The sequence below is a fragment of the Trachinotus anak genome, unplaced genomic scaffold (genome assembly GCF_046630095.1).
Source record: "Trachinotus anak isolate AG129_WGS33_773 ecotype Australia unplaced genomic scaffold, CSIRO_AGI_Tana_v1 ptg000025l, whole genome shotgun sequence".
Classification (NCBI taxonomy): Eukaryota; Metazoa; Chordata; class Actinopteri; order Carangiformes; family Carangidae; genus Trachinotus; species Trachinotus anak.
Window position 1 is genome coordinate 10601216 of NW_027273876.1, and position 18381 is coordinate 10619596.

Here is an 18381-nt window from a genome sequence, read left to right on the forward strand (position 1 = left end):
TTGAGATTTAAAAATTCCTCCCAGGATAGTTGTAAGGAAAAGTTTACAACTATAGCCCGGGGCCAAATCATCCCCACCTCCACTCGAAAAACAACAAACTATTACTGCTCAGTGGACCAGTTTTTAAAATTTATTTATTTTTGTTTTTTCTATTCCACTTAACCACCTGCTAGTTTACACTGCCATCAATCGCACAGTCAATGACTTCTCCTGAGAAAGCAGCGAAGGACGTTCAAGCGAGACAGAGACAGAGCAGTAAGAGGTATAGTAATTGCCTTTATTTAAGCCAAGGTCTATAATCTCCCAGTTTCCTCCTCTGCAAGTCCAAGTCAAGGCAGTGCTTCAATCTGCCCTTGGCCAGAGGGACATCAAGCTAATCCTTGTTGTCTTTCAGTCAGAACAGACTGCCTGACTCTTTTGTGTAACCACTGATCGCTATTTCATTGAAACTTTACTCGTGCAAGAAGGCGTACTACAGTGGAAAATGCATCCACTATAGTGCAGATTGAATTCATGAGAAGTAACATAAACATGCGTTTAGAGAATTGTGACAAGAGTCTACGTCCACGCCAATGGCTCTGTGAGACTGCACGGTGGTGTTAAGAGCTAAACGCTAACATAAGCATGCTAACACGGTACAATGGTAATAATGGTAACATGCTGATGTTTAGCAGGTACGTGCTAACCATTCCACCGTCAGCATGTTAGCAGCTAACACTTGCTAATTAATTAAAATAATAAATAATATTTGTCATTAACCAAAGTATTGGACACATTTTTGACTCAATGTTGTAAAGTTACGGCATCACTAAAGTAATTTTATTTCATCCCAGGATCAACTTCAATGTGACACACACTGCCATCCCTACAGTCATGCCAGTAGCACAAATGACTATTTTCATTTATTTTCCGCAGAGATTGTGGTGAGATTGAAGCGGAGACTGTGACAGGCGTGTGAATCAAAGACTTTGACAGGCACAGGGTAAACATTGTGTTTATTTCTGTAATGAAACATAAAGTCAAACAACACAACATGCACACAAGACAGAACAGAACAGGCTTAATGTCAGTGGCGCGCAAAAAGGAAGCGTCGTCACAGCAGGGTTTCCACTGAACCCGGCAGAGTCAGAGAAACATGTCTTCAAAGTACTCATCAAACTCCTCCTCCCTAAACAGATAAAGAAAAATCACAGAAATGTTAGTTCCTGCCATGCACAGTTTTGACACAGACGGTTACGTGCTTTCTCTGGTTGGCCCAACTCTCGCTGTGTTAGCACTCAGCTTTTATCGATGCGGAATACTACACAAACAAGCACCTAATTTACCTGCCGTCTTCGGCAAGTGAAACACAGGAGCAGCTCTGAATGTAGAGCATTTCTTTCAATCATGATGATTGTGTTGTGCGAGTAAAAAGGAAACGAAGCATGAAATCCAACTCAAACATATTTATCATTACACAAATTATGTGTCCAGTGCAGTGGGTCAGAAGTGCCGCCATCATATTATCAAATGTGTTTTGTCCTGAGGTCAAGAGCTTTGCTCATATGGTTGATGTGCTTACTGTTGACCTTTGCAGTAAAATCTGAGAGCAGAAATCTAAATGTCAGATTAAAGGTTTAGTCACTTCCCTGACTGTTCAGGACAGCTTTGTGTGGGGTATCTAAGTGGTCTACATCCTGTGCTATGTAGAGATCAGTAACCTGTGTAGGCTAATTGGTGAAGACGGCCTGTGGTGGTTTTACAGCAGCTTACTGGGTGTGATTTAATATGAACATTGGCTGCTAATCTCACCTTGACTTTTCCTCCACGGCTGGGGCGGGTCCTCGCCAGTGGTCAGCTTCTGATTGACCCTCTGGCAATTCCTCAGCTTCAGAGTCTAGGAGAGTTTCAGAGAGCTGTCACGCAAACTGAATTGTAAATCAGGAAGCAGCCAATTGGCAGCTGAGTCACATATATAGCTTGACCAATCAGTGAAGTTCAGACTATAAATCTAGGTGTTGTACTGTATATCTATGAATGAATCCAGCATGATTCATGCATTCGTCTTATTGAGAGAGACATTTGTGGATAGTTTGTGATGGACAAATTTAATGTTTCCAGAACAGCGACAAACTGAGCAAAGTGAGCAACTGATCTGGAGCCACAGACACCCAGGGGCCAGTTTTACTTTGTGGCTCTGTGTCAGATTGTACTTTAAAAACATTCATTATTTGGGTCTATAATGTTCTCATAAGGTGCCAAATCCTAAATAGCTTCTTAAATCAAAATACTTCAGATTGACTGTCAAAGTAAAAACCTGAGGGCTGGTAGTATTTCAGCAGAGGAATTCTAGGTCCTCTGATAAACCTTGCATTTGTAGTTTCCTGAGTGCACAGTTCTGGATGGTAACTTGAAGGCAACAGGGTTCATAAACAATGCAATGAAGGCCAGATGTGGAAGGTCAACAGGGGCCCATTAGCATATTTTTGCTTATTAACGGTTTAATCCAGCCAGGGCCAAACCAGATAACATTGTGCAAAACAAAAGATATGGGTTAGGTTTGGATGTGGCCCTATTAAAAGCAGCCTTCAGTTTCCAGGATAAAGTCCCTAACCTTACCTGAACCTGATTACATGAGGTTCTAAGATTCCTACTCAAGCTCAGCTGTCCACTGCTTCAAATATGTGTGACTGAGACAACAAATGTGTTTGTGTATGAATTCCAATGCATGTTGAACCCACTGACATAACCTCTGGACAGACAAAGTCTGTTTTTGTGTACATCTTCACCCATCCACCCACCCACACATCCATCCCTACATCCGTCCAGTCCCTGGAATAAACAGAACATCGTCACAGGGGCAAAGACATACTTCATTTCATGTTGCTCACAGTGAAGAGAAAAATGACACGAGAAAAAAAAAGTTGGGAGCAATGGTGAGAAAGAGACCTGAGAAACACCAGACAGAGCTGAACACAGAGCCAATGGATGTGTTTCCAGAAAGGATTGTCAGGATGTTTTCACTGCAGGCGTTTGGAGGAGTGTCATGGCCTGGAGGCCCAGGAGAGTAGATCATAAACTGTGCAATGTGTGTGTGTATTTTGAAATGGGGGAGGTACTTCTGTGTGTGTGTATGTGTGTGTGTACTTGCACTTGCTACATAGTAAGGACCAAAAAAAGTATTTTACTAACAGAGTGAGGACATTTTGGGAAAGTGAGGACATTTTGGCCAGTCCACCTTAAAATTACATTTTGAGGGTTAAGACTTGGTTTTAGAGTTATGGTTAGAATTAGGTTTAGGTTAAGGTTAGGTTCAGGGTTAGGGTTAGGCACTCAGGTGTGATGGTTAAGGTTAGGGTAAGGGGCTAGGGAATGCATTATGTCAATGAGTGTCCTTACAAAGATAGAAGTACAAGTATGTGTGTGTGTGTGTGTGTGTGTGTGTGTGTGTGTGTGTGTGTGTGTGTGAGGGAGTTATGAACATTACCCTTGTCCGAGTTCAGCAATTCCTCTGAGCTGCTGGAAGAGGTGGAGTGATCTGTAAAATAAGATGTTTTAATCAAACGGGACTCATCAGAAAATACAAAATAATGTCAAACACAAGAAAATTGGGAGTTATTGGGAACAAGGGAGCTCCCACAGGTTGTTCCCATCTGATGAGATTACTGCTGTAACTAATGGGACATGTTGAGAGGAGTCTTACCTCTGCGCCTCTTGTGTTTGTGTTTGTGCTTCTTGGAATGTGAAGACGACCCCTTCCTCTTCCTCTTGCATGGAGGCCCCCGGTTCTCCTCCGATAACCTTTTAGTCTTTGTCTTTGCTTTTACCTCTTTCCTCCTACAAACAGAATCACAAGTTGACCAAACTGTATTTAGAATATAAAGCAGCCAGCTATGCCACTTCTCAAAACACAAAGTGAAACCCATTCACGGCCAGAGGCGCTTTCAGAGGTGCATCACTGAATCTTGGCTGAAGTCTTAAAAGGGTATAGACTCTCTCTGCCTTTTGATATGACATCTGCTAGAAACACGCAACAGAACAGCTGAAAGACCTGGCTTCATCCATTTAACGCTGGAGTTTTTTCTGATTCCAGTCATCTCACTTCATACTTCCACCCGGACCAGCTCAGGGTACATTATTACACACGGTTTGTGTCCAGATTCCACTTATGAAGATCAAAACATTGTGACACTAGAATTGCGGTTGTATGCCTGTGCCCAGCAGTCAAGTTGCTTTTGAATTGGAATTGAAGAAAAGGCACTGAGTGTATTTTGGCATAGTTAGCGTATGAATCCTTCAGTCATGGCCAAAAATGTGTTCTGTAAGTGACCTTTGACCACCAAAATCTAATCAGTTCAATCCAAGTTTGTGCCAAATTTTTTAAAAATTCGCTCAAGGTGTTCCTGAAATATCACGGTCTTGAGAATGGGATGAACAGATGGATAACCTGAAAACATGATGCCTCGGGCCACAGCTCTCACTGATACAGAGCCATAAAATACACTTCTTTATAAGAAGGTCGGTCAGGAGACGTGAATTGTGATTTGAATTCTAAACTCCTGCAAAAATAATGTGTGCTGACTATCCATGGTGACTTGCCCTACTTTTAGCTGACGAGCGCTCACTTTCTACAATCTCTGAAATCACTCATCCCTACATTTTTAATGCAGAAATGCATCGAGGGTAAAAGGTGGGCTGGCTTACTTGTGATGGTAGTTGAGTTTGAAGGAACATTCGGGGCAGAGTCCTGGAACAGAAACAACATGGAATCATCATGGTGGTGGAGGAAGACATGGCTTCATTATTATTATCATTATGATTATTATTATTATTACCAGGGTGCTGTAGCATTCATTCTTGCACAGCTTAATTGTAATGTTGGTGAACGGGGACACGAAGCTTAAGCTACAGCTGGAATCAGAGTAGGCTGCTGTATTTCAACCACTTCTGTAAAGCATTTAGGGGATGAAATACACTGAAATGAACATGGCCCTTGGTCGCTTGCTTGTAAACATTCCTAGTTCTGTTTACATTCAGTATTTCTCACCAAAACAGATTGTGTGTCCTTGGGGCCTAACAAATGTGTTGAATGTATTTTCTTCCTCATAAAACCTTTGCAAAGAGTTTAATTAGGTCCAAGCTCAGCATGGGGCAGTTTATTTCATTCAGTATTTATGTTTCTTTTATGGACAGAAATCCCTGAATGAAAAGCACATTGTCTTTATCTTCCTGTTAAGCGTTAAATAGTACTTTAAGTTTCAGTTTCAATTCCTGCTCCTGCACAATCTAACTGCAGCTACAACCAAATGTAAACTGAGAAAATGATTCAACCTGATACATGACTGATATGTAACAGCATGATAAGCATAGACGTGGAAACCTGCTCCATGACATAAATAAATAACATGTGTATAAACCAAAGAGAAGGGGACCAAGGAAGGAACTCTGTGGAACTCCTGTTTCACTCTCAAATACAATTTCTATTGTTTAAAATAGCACGCTGCTCATGGAAGCGGTTTAAAACGTAAAAATTCAAATGCTTATGTGTTTTAAGAAAGTCATCCATTAATTTATCTTTGTTAAATCATAGCAACGTCACCCTTATCTTTCACATTTCTCTACTGCATCTTACCAAGTTCGTGCTGAAGGGTTCCCAGATTATGTTTCATTACTGTCATAACATTGGATTAAGGATTACTGCAAGTTTGGAAACACTTTTTCTTATTAATGAGGAGCAACGACATGTCGGGATGTGACCTGTTGCACTAGCTTGTTAAAAGAGCCTGCCATTTCCTGCTTGACTGAGCTGACTATGACTGGTGGGCCCTCCAATTACAGTAATTATTCTAACAGGATTTTCTGCAGTATGATACCTGAAGGAGGATTATTATGAGCCGGGTCTTAGACCGGAAACCCCACCAGGCCACGGCCACACATACCGGCTTACATGCATACACACAAACACAGTTTTTAATATGAAAAAGCAGAGAAAATGGAAGGATAATTTGTCTTTTGGCTTACTGAGTTTGACCAGTGCATTCCTCTTCTCGCTGTGTTCCACGTAGGCAAAATTCACCTCCCAGCTTTTAAGGCCTTCCTGCTTCTCACAACGTTTGTTTCCACACTGGAACTGACCTGGAAGATCAGTGAGAACGTGAACTGTACACACACACATTTAAACTCCATGTTGATAATACATTAAGCAAAGAGTCCTGACAGTGAGTGTACAAATATTCTTGCGTGCAAAGAATTGAAAGAGCACAGCACAGTCGATACGAGAAAATGTAACTGAAAAAGGAAAATGTTTTATTTCACGATTGAGAAATTCAGAGTATAACTCTCCCAACACTTCAGACTCTGTCAGGCAAGCTCCAAACACCGCTGCTCTCCTTCACCACCCTCCCCCCCTTGCTCTTTGCTCTGCACCCCTTCCTCCTTATCCCACTGCTCTGTCTCATCTCCCTTTCTTCACCTCGCCTCATCTCCTCAGGCCTCCCTCCAGCTGCTGCACAGCCTGCTTATTATCCCTAGAGGAGCTTAAGGTGGCACTGATCTGGTCTCTGGGGTTCCTCCAGATTGTAGCAGGGGGAGCGAGTGCGTCAGAGCAGTTCATTCTTGGCAAAGGGACGAGAGGAAAGTGACGCCTGCCCTCACCTGCTTCATGAACAAGACTATGTAAAAATTCAGGTGAGGTGACGCTGGTCGTCGTGGCCTCCAGCCACTAGGGCCATTAGGCAGACTTTCTCCTCACGTGCTGTATTAGATTAAAGTCCTGTGACGTCAGCTAAAAAGAGACACTTCTGGCTCCGGTCCTGGGTCGTGACGAGGTTTAGTTGACTGGATTTATTTGGGTGGGCTTGATATATATACACATAAAAGAAACCAGAAGAAATATGAGTTTATGGTTGCAATTAACTAGAATAAGTAGATTAAGAATTAAGTAGAATACTGAGCTGCATTTTTATTTTTTATTTTTTGGACCAAAAGACACCACACAGTTAAGATTTTCACACAATTTTTCTATTTCTTAACACCTAGCCAGTGACTTTGGCCAATATCCCATGATCCTATGGCTTACTGTATGTCAAAGTCCGTGGCTGCTTTCCTGGATGATATTTTTCAGCTTAATAAGTTCACACCTCTAAATATCCTCAACAAAGTAATTGAAATTTCTTGGGAACCATGAATGTCCGATAGCGGTATTCCAAACAGGACCACTGAATTCCAAACACTGGACTTACTGAATGACAGTCATTGCCATGCCTAGAGCTACACTACTAGCGTGGCTTAATATTATATTCATTAATGAATCAACCAATTCTTTATCATAGAAAAACTGCAACAACTTGACGGCTTAAATCAATAACTTCTAATGAAGTTTGTTGTTTTTTTGTATAGGTTCACCTACCTACATTCAAAAAATACTTAAAACAGTAAAGGGAAACTGAAAATCCCGGGAAAATCCCTTTAAATGCTTAATGGCTGGTCTTTCCTGACACTATGTGGGTGTGACTTGGGGCAGGTCCATCTTCTCAACTCTGTGCCAACGTGACGCCATGAGCAGTGAACGGTGCTTGGAGACATGAGAGAATGCTGTCTGGTCTTCACCATCATCACTGACGTCAATGACAATCGCACTGAAATTCTCCAATGACATCTTAACTCTCTCCATCACGCACACTCACCCAGAAAAAAAAATAAAAAATCAATCACATACATCCACTCTGTCTACACACACCAGCTTTTATCTGTAAAGAAAGCGGGAAAATATGCATTTTGCTTACACAAAACTGGGCGCCCTTGAACAAGGTACTGAATCCCTTTGCCGCTGCAGAGAAACAGTCAGTGTCAAATATAAAAGAATAAAAAGAATCTGATATATTTGAAGGTTACAACACAGAGAGTGTGAATGTGTCTGACCCTCCAGCTACTCATAACCACAACACTGACAGAACAGAGTCAACGGAAATCTGTTTCTAGGCAACTTCTTTGATGGAATAAATGTCAAAAACTAAATACAATCAGGGTCAGGAAACTATTCTTCACTTATTTCTGATTTTCTGCCCCCAGGCGCCACAATTTCCCACATGAAGGGTAATAAGCACAGCTTTAGTCACTGGTGCTGCGTTCAGACGGCAGATTTTTAGCATAGGCCCTATGCTAAAAACACAACAACAACATCCCTGCATTACAAAATAAGCCCTACACAAAAGCTTTTCTATGGGTCTCTGTTGAACATCTTTGGAAAAAAAAAAAAAAAGGCCGCCATTGTGTTTTGTTGACAAGCACATCAGGTGAGCCTCACGTGCTCCATGAAAAGGGTTGGCACCAGGTTGGCTGAGTAAACCCGTTAAGAGAGGGAACTCCTGTCTTCCTACGTCAATGGTTACTAATGCCATCCGCCAGCAGCCTGAGATCAAGACGGATACGCCACAGGACAGATGGCTGCATGATTAGCATCCATTGGATGAAGTTGCAGGGCAGTGACCTGAGCCTGTGCTCTTTCGCCTTTTTATTCACTCCTAAATAACCGTTGACAAAGAACACATTATTACGAAAACTAGGTCTGTTTTTCAGAAAATATTAGAATTTGACAGGCTAATTTAAGTTCACGGGGTATTCTGACTGCGCTGCTGCTATTAGGCCTAACATGTCCGGTTTGTGGAAATATTTATGATATTTTAGACCAGTTGAGAAAGCAAACTTATTTAGAGGAATAATTGACAGTTCAGGGGAATATGCTTATTTGATTCCTTGCAGAGAGTTAGATGAGAGGATCAATATCACTTTCATGTCTGTGTGTTAAGGATGGTATGATGCTACAGCGAGGAAGCCAGTTAGCCTGTGTCTGTCTGATGGTAACAAAATCTACCTTCTCATCTAAGGTTTGGTCAGAAAGCAAAAGAGCCAGTTTCCCAGAATGTTGAACTATTCCTTTAATGGCATGCCTTTGGAGAACAGCTGTGACTGCAAAACTTTACACATTCCTATCACAAAGCCGCTCTATACGATCATCAACTTCAACTGCTGGCTAGTGAGTAACATGTGTGGGATGTTCAGGCTCTGCTCAAAGTTACATGGAGATTCTTGTTAAGAATATACTTATATACTATCCTAGGAGGCCCAAACAAATAGATTTGATTTGCTCCCACCCAAAACGATTTTTTTTATGATCTTAAGGTGCTGACCGATTCAAAGGTCTGTCTGAAGGCTGCATTCATGTGCAGTAGTTATTGAGCTGGAGACTTCAGTGCTGCTTTGCAACCAATTCTTGATACTTGCAGCCTCCTTCTCCCCGCCCATTCTAGGGGTCAACCACCTTTAATAAATTCTCCGCCTGTGGGAAATGATCAACACTCAGTGCCCCAGGCAGATTTTTCAAATATTGGGAAAATAACTGCCAACCAAAAGGCTGCTTCTCTGTCCACAGAGTTCCACCCCTGACTCTGGATCAGATTTACCCCTTTTATGCCTGTCTTTCACATTGACGAGCAGTCCATGCTGTCGGCCTGAAGTTCAATGCTGATTTTATTTTGGAACTTTATTTTTCCCACTGTGTCCTGTTAACTAAGTAGCCTAAGGAGCATTACATCCCACTGAGATTATGTTTTTTTTACACTATGTGTCCAAATACTTGATTTCCATCTGCCTCTTCCTCTGCATACCACTGAGAATATTCAGATTTCATCGTTTCCATGTGCACTCTGCGACACACTCACAGATAAACACATTAAAACAATAAGAACTGAGGCATTTGCACTTCCATTGTTATACTGGACGACTCTGAAAGCTTTGCAGGCTGTGAACTAATGAGCTATCACATCTAACACTTAAAATACAGCTGAAGTATTTTGTCTGGAAAAACAGAACCCAGCGGGATATTCTTATAAAGTACCTGCCAATGATGGAGCGCAGGTCATAGGAAAGCAACCATTTAAAGCTAGTGGAATGGGTTCGCCTTTAAATTGGCTGGCCACTTTCTCTTGACTTAAAACAGAAACTTAAGGGAAACTGCCAGGATATAACAGGATGTAACAATATTCAAATTCAATCGTTTGTTAGTGGCGTACATGCTGTATATGAACCTGAGAAATGGAGTAGAGGTGACAGGTAGAACCTCAGGCAAGAGCAAGTTGGAATAGTGAAGTAAAAATTCAGTCACAAACTGAAATCCCCCCCAAAAAATGAATGACAACAGAAAATAAAACTCTAAGGTCAGCATGCGAAAACTGTTATGTCCCAGTGACGGCTTAGAGTGGCCTCACACCCCAGCTAACAGTGTTAGTTACACAGAGGTGGGTCAAATCTGATTCCTCCACTGTAAGCGAGCGTGTGGTGGCAAGCGTGTTAAAACCATTTTTTAAAGACAGGAAAGTTACATAAGCTGAGACCTTTGGTACTCCATTTACTTTGACAGGAGGCCCAACAAAAATAAGACTGGCCTCAACTACCTCTGCTCTTTGACCTCTTCCTGACAGCAAGGCTAAAGCTCAATTTATACCACACGGGAAACCCACAGAAAAAAACATGCATGTCTTTCACCACATACTTACATCTGCTCTGGCAAGACTCAGAACATATTTTAACATTCAATATACTCACTCAGAGATGGACTTCTCTTATTACAAAATCCTGTCTCACATACTGACACCTTATTGGAAGCAAAGATGACATATGGCAAAATCACAGCTTTATGTGCTGATGTGTAATGTGAGCAGAAAGGAAGAAATTAACTGTGGTTCCATGGCTTCAAGTTTTTGCCCGCTGTTAGAGCTAAAAAGCAGCGTTTTTACAAGCGAGTCCCTGATGTGTTTCTATCATCCATTGGTGCACAAGGAAGCATATGCACACGCAGGAGCGTGTTCACATTCCTGCCGCCGCTTTCATGCTGTTCCCCTGATCCAAATTCGGTGGCAGTAACACGCAAAGAAGCACGGCAAGGTGACGACAAAAGTAAGGAAGACCTTGCAAAATGGATACAACAACGATGAGAAAATCTACAATAACCAAAAACTCATCTTTGCAAATGTTTTATGTGGAATAAAATATCTTTGACGTGTTCGTTAGACCTCAAGAAACAATGAATTTAAACATAAATATTGTTTGTTTACAAAAAAACTCAATACCAGGCATCTTTATAGGAGCTGTTTATAGGAGGTGATTCTCCTTCCCTCACACCTGACTGGAAGAGTCCATGTGAATCTCTCAGAGGTATGACTGTTTCTAGACCAGCCCGAAAGATTCAGCGTGAGCATGAAGAATGTCTTACGAAGCAGGAAAACCTAGGACTCCCACAAAAGGATAACATGTGATCCCGCTCTTGTGTACTTGATTTTCAAAGGGAAAATATTTCAACCTTTTGGCCCTGCACACTCCTCCATCCCGTTTCACACTGTGGCCATGAAAAGAAAGGTCAGTGCTCTTCTTAATCCACCTGATTGGGTGAGGAGGAGTCAGCATTACCTAATACCAACATGACCCGAAGTGCACGCAGAGCAGGGGATGCTAAGAGGATGATTTCCAAAAAGGTGCCCATGGCAGAGTGGAAGTGCAGGAGACGCAGGATCCGTCTCATTGGGAAAAGTTTGGTCTTATCTAATTTATCAGTGAGCAGAAGTCAAGTGTGTTCATCTGACAAGCACTACACCCGAGCCTGGACCAGCAACATGTAATGCAGGTGTAACTACCTCAGCGAAAATAACGAGCTCAAACTCCAGTCATATTGAGTCCACGATAAAGACTTCTTCCACCTTTCGCTAGAAACACAAACACTTTTAACTTGAAATTTTCCCAAGTGTGTCTGAATGAGGATGTTGGGTCCACCTTCCAGCCTTAGATTAGTATTGATTTCACTTGAGTGGTTAGTGTCCCATGCACTTAATAGTGCTTAAGAGGTATTTCACTGTGAATCATCAATGTACACAAATCACAGACGTGACAGCTAAAGTGAAGAGCCCGATCTAATCCCACTTCCTGTAGAGTATTGCTACAGGGGGCGAGCTGTCAGAGACCAGGATTACACAGTCTTAATCTGGAACAATATATTGGCTTAGTCAGCTTTCTCGGACACACTGTGTCAGTTTGTGAGAGTGTACTGATGTAAACATGAACAAATTATTCAAATGTGAAGTGAGTGTGTTTGTTTGTGTGTATTTGTGTGTGTGTGTGTGTGTCTCCATGCATATCAATGAGCCGTCAAGGCAGGTTTACACCGTGTGAGTTCCTGGTAGTGCCCGTCCTATAAATATATGTCACTGTCACACGAAGGAGCAGCAGAGAGGGAGGAGGTGTTGTACTACTCATGAACAATTAATATACAGTAATCATCAAAGCGCAGACAAACTGCTGAGGCAATGGTATACCATAAACAGCACACTCAAATTCAGCACGCATCACAAGTGCAAAGGTAGAATGAGGTTTTTTTTTTGGGTGTGAGACATAAGCAGGGAACGAAAACGTTAGCTATGGACCACCACTTGTCTGAATTAACAGATGAATCGATTACTGAATGGCATGAATACTCTGCTGAGGTTGGCTACCACGAGTAAACGAGAAAACAAAAAGAAAATTCAGGTGAAAGGTCAAATATTTGAAAGGATTTTTTCCGACATTCCAGTGAGTCAAAGCAAAGTGAAACAAGCCCATCTGTAGAATAAATGAGGACAGACTTGTGTTAGGAGGCGTCCACAGTGTGACACATACTGCTGTTATTTGTCTTTATCTCTGTCGCCATCCAGTGGAAAGCGGTGTGAACTGTTTGTGAGCATGTTGGTAGGAGAAATCTTACGTGTCACAAATCCACAAATAAAATGAAACACACAATACTTGTAACGTCAGACGTCCGTCAAACACTGGAATGTCACTTGCAAACCTTTGTTCAAGCTGATTACTTGTTTTTATTTTTTAACATCTTTCACCACCATCTGCAATTTATTGTTTTTTTTCCAGCTGTGAACAGCTGCTTCACATCCTCTATGCATTGCATTGTAAGAGAATAGTACACAACGAACAGCACACTCAAAGTGAATATGCACTCTGTCTGTTCTGAGTCTAGTTGAACACATCACAGTCTAAAAACCTGTAAATAAATACCTTCAGTAAGTTAAGGTGATTCTTTAATTAAGAGGAATGTTTTACGTGTTTCTCTAATTAGGGTCATATGAATATCATAGTGTTTTAAGAAAGCAGTACATGCAATAATAAAAAATAAAAAAAAACATATAGAAATGTATAAACTGAAAATTGAAAATAACTTTTGCCTGGGCCATACCTTTGCCAGAGACAACTTCATTCTCAGTCCTCCAACGAAATCCGAACTGTTGGGCACACATTCAACAAGATCCGTGTAAATCAGCGAAATCATTTACAATAACGCAGCCGCACACACAGCACAGATTACACTCTTTCCCTAAAATAAAGCTTATTAAGTGATATTCAAGAAATCCCACCACAGCTCATTCTTTGCCCTGTCCTTGAATTGTCATTAGCTCTCGGCTGCATTTGTTTCAGAGGAGGAATTCAGTGCCTCAGGGTCCGAAAGTGCCAATTGTAAAAGCTCCTCAGAAGGTGTGAACAGCTGAAACACAAGTCTTCATGAGAATATTGTGCATTACCACTTTGCATACGCGCAGGTCATGTAATGTGGGGTGCATTTGTACAGTATCTTTAGAGGCTTGGATGAAGCATCAGTGAACAGGAAACATCACAGATGGTGCGCTCGTCATTAATGTGTTCGCCGGTGTCTGCGTGTAGCACATTTTCTGTCCGTGGATTCATCTGTATGTGCTGTCACACCTCATTTGCCCGACACTACTGATCAAAATGTGACTACACTTGCTGGACTGACGCAACTCACCACTGCATTTGCAATCATTATGCAAATCAGAATAATTAATGAATAACACTGGACTCATGTTACATTTTGAGTCAACTGGAGTTATCGTGCCAGAGCTGTTTACTCTTTTAATTTGAACTATCCTGCCTCTAATAATTAAGGTTTAATCTGGGTGTTATGCATCATCTACCTACAACAGCTGGCATATGTATGTAAACATCACAGCCGGAGATCTCACATGAGTTTGACAGGGATTTAAGTATAACACCATCAGAGCAAACAGTGCAGCTATGGAGCCATAAGCACTCTGCCCTTTGGTTTAACATTGTGTCAATTTAAACTCTGGATTCACACCAGAAAGGCCCTGTGGTCACTAGAGACAGAGCACAGTGCCAAAAAGCATCATACCCCTGACTTGTATCGAAAATAGACCAGCGGTGGTGGATATCAGTGTTTGGGTTATGAAATTCTAACCTTTACTCATGGCGCCACCACTGGGACAATTAGTGTCATTTTGGAGCCCACTGCAAAAATGGATCACCTTGCAAGTCCTGGCAGTGGTGTCTGGGAAGGCTGAGGTTTCTATAGTCACTGTATTATTTTCTTTCAGTACATTTTGTAGGTGTTCTAACTTTCACCTCATGACAACTTGTGCTTCACTTCAGTTTTTTTTGTTTTTTTTTTTTTACCTCTGCTGCTGCAACAGCTCAGCTGTTACAGGGAGATTAATAATAGTCCTTAACAGATAAAAGGAGCATGCAGCGTTTTCTTTTCCCATTACTCAACGCTGTATATTTTAATAAGCCAACATTACATAAATAGAAACAGTAATTATGTGCAATGTGCCATACTGTTATCAGTGTGTCTAAATATTGCCATAACACTGGCTCAACCTCATAATAACACAGCACACACACAGAAAAGCTACAATGTCCTACACTTACCTGTCTAAAACTGGCTACTTATGTGATAACTTCAGATGTTCTATATTACTATATATATATATTATTACTATATATTATATTATCATACTAGTCACTAACCATCAGGCAACACGAGCCACTTGATATCTGCTGTCACGGTGTTTGATGCGAGCTAAACCTTCTGCTACTGTGTTTCTGTTTAAACTGGGTAATAAATCAATCAATAAATCAACAAATCCATTTATCCTACCTTATTTTCCTTGTATCTGCTGAGGTCAGCTATGCAGTACTCTTTAAACAGCTTGTCGTAATACTTCTTGGCAAGTTCTTTTTCCCTGGAAAAGAATAGGTCCAGAAGTCAGATAGAAAGAAACAGACTCATCTGAAACTAACAGATTTTTGTCACCACACACAAGCTACTTCTGGATTCAGACTTTCCAGATATTTGTAATTCCTTTAGAGTCAAAGATTTTCAGAACAAAACAGAACAATAATCAAAAGCAAACGAAATATTGAAGCAGCTTGTATGAATAGTTGACCACTGATGGGCACCATGTCATGTCCTCCTCGTCCTCGTCCCTCCAGAGGAAGCGATGATTCTCACGCAGCACGTCCAGATCTGTTTTGTCTTTAGCTCTAAGGGAAACAAAAATGAATAAGAAGGCTTTTAATCACAAACACACATTTAAGAAGAATTACAATAAAATGACTGCTAGTATAAACTGTGATGAAGTATATATGAAAGCAAATGCGTATCCAATGATCTGTTACGGTTACAGACATTCTCATTAGTTGAAGTGACAGCAGATGACTGATTGTCAAGCTTGACGGTGAGACACAGTGCTTACGCAGAGCGTTTGAGGTCGGCCATCTGTCCTCCATAATAAAGTATGTAGTCACCGACAAACTTCTTATGTCGCTCAAACTGGAAACATCTGCTTAAGGTCAAACTCTCTTTGAATGTTAACTTTTGCACACTGAAATAAAAAAAAATGCTAATTTCCACATCCCTTACTTTTGATGCTTTTAAATGAAGGCAACTAATATGGGATTGTTACATGATTCCATAGTCATTTCAAAGTTAAACCAAAATAAAAAATAAAAAAAATAAATAAATAAAATGTCAACTAAAAAAAGGATACAGCATTCATCGATATCAGGTGGGCTCTTCTGTTCCTGGCTTCCTCTCTGAAAAACAGGAAACACAATCAGATAAACAAATGTTAGGTAATGTTCACAGCATACTTTGTTCATTTTTATACTCCATATATACTTTATATACTTCAGAGGGTAAATAACCATCTTACGAGTTTGGCCTACGTGATGACAGTGGGTGCATTTTTAAGTGATTTGTCACTGAGTTAACCGAGTAAAACTGAGCCAATCTTTTAATTTCTGTTTTGAGTGTCTTGGTCTTACTCCACACTTTGAGACATGGATCAACAGTGGACTGACAAGAAGTTATTATAAGGCAAAGGAATTATGGTCTAATTTGGTCCAATATTACTGGAAGCATAAATCAATGCTGCCATTAAAATATCTTCTCTGGATGGTAATGTAAGGACCATGGGGGTTTTAATTGGCAGTAATGAAAATTTGGAGGAATGGATGAATTAGATTTTTCTTGTTTTTACACATCACAAATAGCACATGAAAGTTTCAATTTGATTGAATGATTTCATTTAAATATAGCCAATACTTATATATTACCAGAACTCACACATTAATCACAATGTGAACATGTGATCGAGACGGAATATCGCTCATTTTGGGAAGCACAATCAAACTACATGATGGCCATGAGGAGCAAGCTCTGCCATAATTAAACATAAAACATACCAACTCGCATCCCTGAGTGTGATTGATTGTACACTACCTGTCCACCTCATTACAGTGTAAACTCCGGTGAGCCACCTGGGAGTGCCGGCCTTTCTGGAATGGCTTCTGTAAGAGTTCCTCTTCACTTTTCCTGACAAAGGCACAAATAAATACAGACAGTTGTGTTAGTGGATGAGGCAGTCAGCCCGGCCAAGTCTGAATGTAAGCAACTGGAGACAAAAGTAAAAAAGGTGGTTGAACAAGCACTTATGTTTATCCATCAGTCTTTGTATGACTTCCTACGCTGTTAACCCATTTTAACATCTTAACTAACATCCTAACTCTAACCAACGCTGTGAGTTTAGATGAAAAATGTTTTAATAAAGTGATAAATATATTAGTGAGCCTGTGCGATTTTACCTTTTAAGGCCTCTGTGTGAGGACTCTCCCTGTCCATCATCATCATCACTGAAGTCAGAGTCATAGCCACCACCTCCGTGCACCTGAGGAAACACGGGAGCTCGTTTGTGTGGCTGGAATCACATCTGATCATCATCATCATCATCATCATCATCATCATCATCCTTTAGACACACAAACAGACCTCTGTACACAGTCACTGAGAAACATGCACAGCAGCCGGTGACACTTCACACGGGGGAATCAGTGGTCTCTTAGATTCTTCTCCACTGCACACATGTCAGGTTAAAGCTGACAATACAGTAGATTTGACACTATGTACCGCTGTCTAAAGGTCATTATCATCTGCTGAGACTCTAAAGGAAGGTGTGAAAGAAGGAAAAAACACAGCCAGGAGCCAAGAAGCACAAACCCTTTATTATTCGCTTTTAGAAGCCACTAAGCAAAACACTAGTGTTTTGTTTTTCTTCTTGATGCTTTACATAGTCCTGCCTCTGTCACAGGCTGATTCATGAGGGACAATATACATACATTTAGCTTTCGTCATTAAACTTGCAGCCAAAGTGCGACAAGCGATTCTGCTTTTAGCTTTAAGCATAACTGTAAAAGCAGGAGTAACAGCTACCAGAAATAACACTGCGGCTAACTTATCTTTAGGCTAATGTTTCATGCGAACTGGCTAAAAACAAACACACGAAACGGTAAATTCTCTTTCAAACTTCTCTGTATAAAAAAAAAAAAATAAAGAAAAAAGGAGGGCAGGTTTTAAACGACACCTTCACGAGATTATCCATGAGTTTCTTCCCTTCGGTCTCCGGCAGCTGCTTCCTAATGTTTACAACATGAAAAGCCCGTCGCCGGATGATGACGCGGCACAGCGCATCGCGGCATGATGACGTTTAGCCTAGCTTCATAAATTATTCTGATAATCTGCTGAGAAAAGATGCCGATTCGTATCCTTTAGCATGGATATTAACACAGGAGTCTCTTTGTGATTTCAAATTAAGATGTTCTGGTTAAAACCTAACGCTTTAGATCACTAGAGGCTTACCAAAGAGGGGGTGCCTCTGGTAGCTCTTTGGTTTTGTCACTTTAACTGTGCATGGGCAGCCTAATTCATCCGTCAATATTTATTCAATATTTATTGGAGGGAAGATGAAGTTTTTTTTTTTTTTTTTTTTAATCACAGGATATGGTCCTGGGGAAAAAAAAAACAGGAGCACAACATCAAACATTGACTTTCATTTTAGAACAAATGTCCCAATTACACTTGGTGATTAATTGGGATCATATCGTTCATTTCCGCTTAAGGACAATATGGGGAACTGTAGCTGGAAAATAAAGAGGGTATTATGCTGTTTGAGTGTTTCCCTATAATTGAGTCCTCGGGTTACGAGAGGTGACAGG

At 40.9% G+C, this 18381-nt stretch overlaps 2 protein-coding genes across 4 annotated transcripts in view; both read right to left on the reverse strand.

Moving 5' to 3' along the window:
- The window catches only part of rbp4 (retinol binding protein 4, plasma), a 249499-nt gene that overhangs the window by 19192 nt on the left and 211926 nt on the right, over window positions 1–18381 (reverse strand). The gene's annotated exons all lie outside the window — the stretch shown is intronic.
- On the reverse strand, window positions 979–17865 carry fra10ac1 (FRA10A associated CGG repeat 1). The gene is made up of 14 exons (XM_071461828.1): window positions 17751–17865; window positions 16975–17057; window positions 16613–16705; window positions 15879–15924; window positions 15585–15661; window positions 15289–15372; window positions 14987–15071; window positions 13250–13295; window positions 6001–6114; window positions 4684–4726; window positions 3683–3816; window positions 3467–3517; window positions 1792–1876; window positions 979–1168 (listed from the first exon to the last, which is right to left on the reverse strand). The coding sequence occupies exons 1-14, from the start codon at window positions 17766–17768 to the stop codon at window positions 1126–1128; spliced, it is 1002 nt and encodes a 333-aa protein (XP_071317929.1). The 5' UTR covers window positions 17769–17865; the 3' UTR covers window positions 979–1125.

Excerpts from the sequence above, each read along its gene's own strand:
- fra10ac1 (XM_071461828.1), bottom strand. Across the intron at positions 13,296-14,986 it reads GCAGATACAAGGAAAATAAG|TTCGGATTTCGTTGGAGGAC; the intron begins GTAGGATAAATG and ends TGTGCCCAACAG. Across the intron at positions 3,817-4,683 it reads AAACTCAACTACCATCACAA|GAGGAAAGAGGTAAAAGCAA; the intron begins GTAAGCCAGCCC and ends TTCTGTTTGTAG.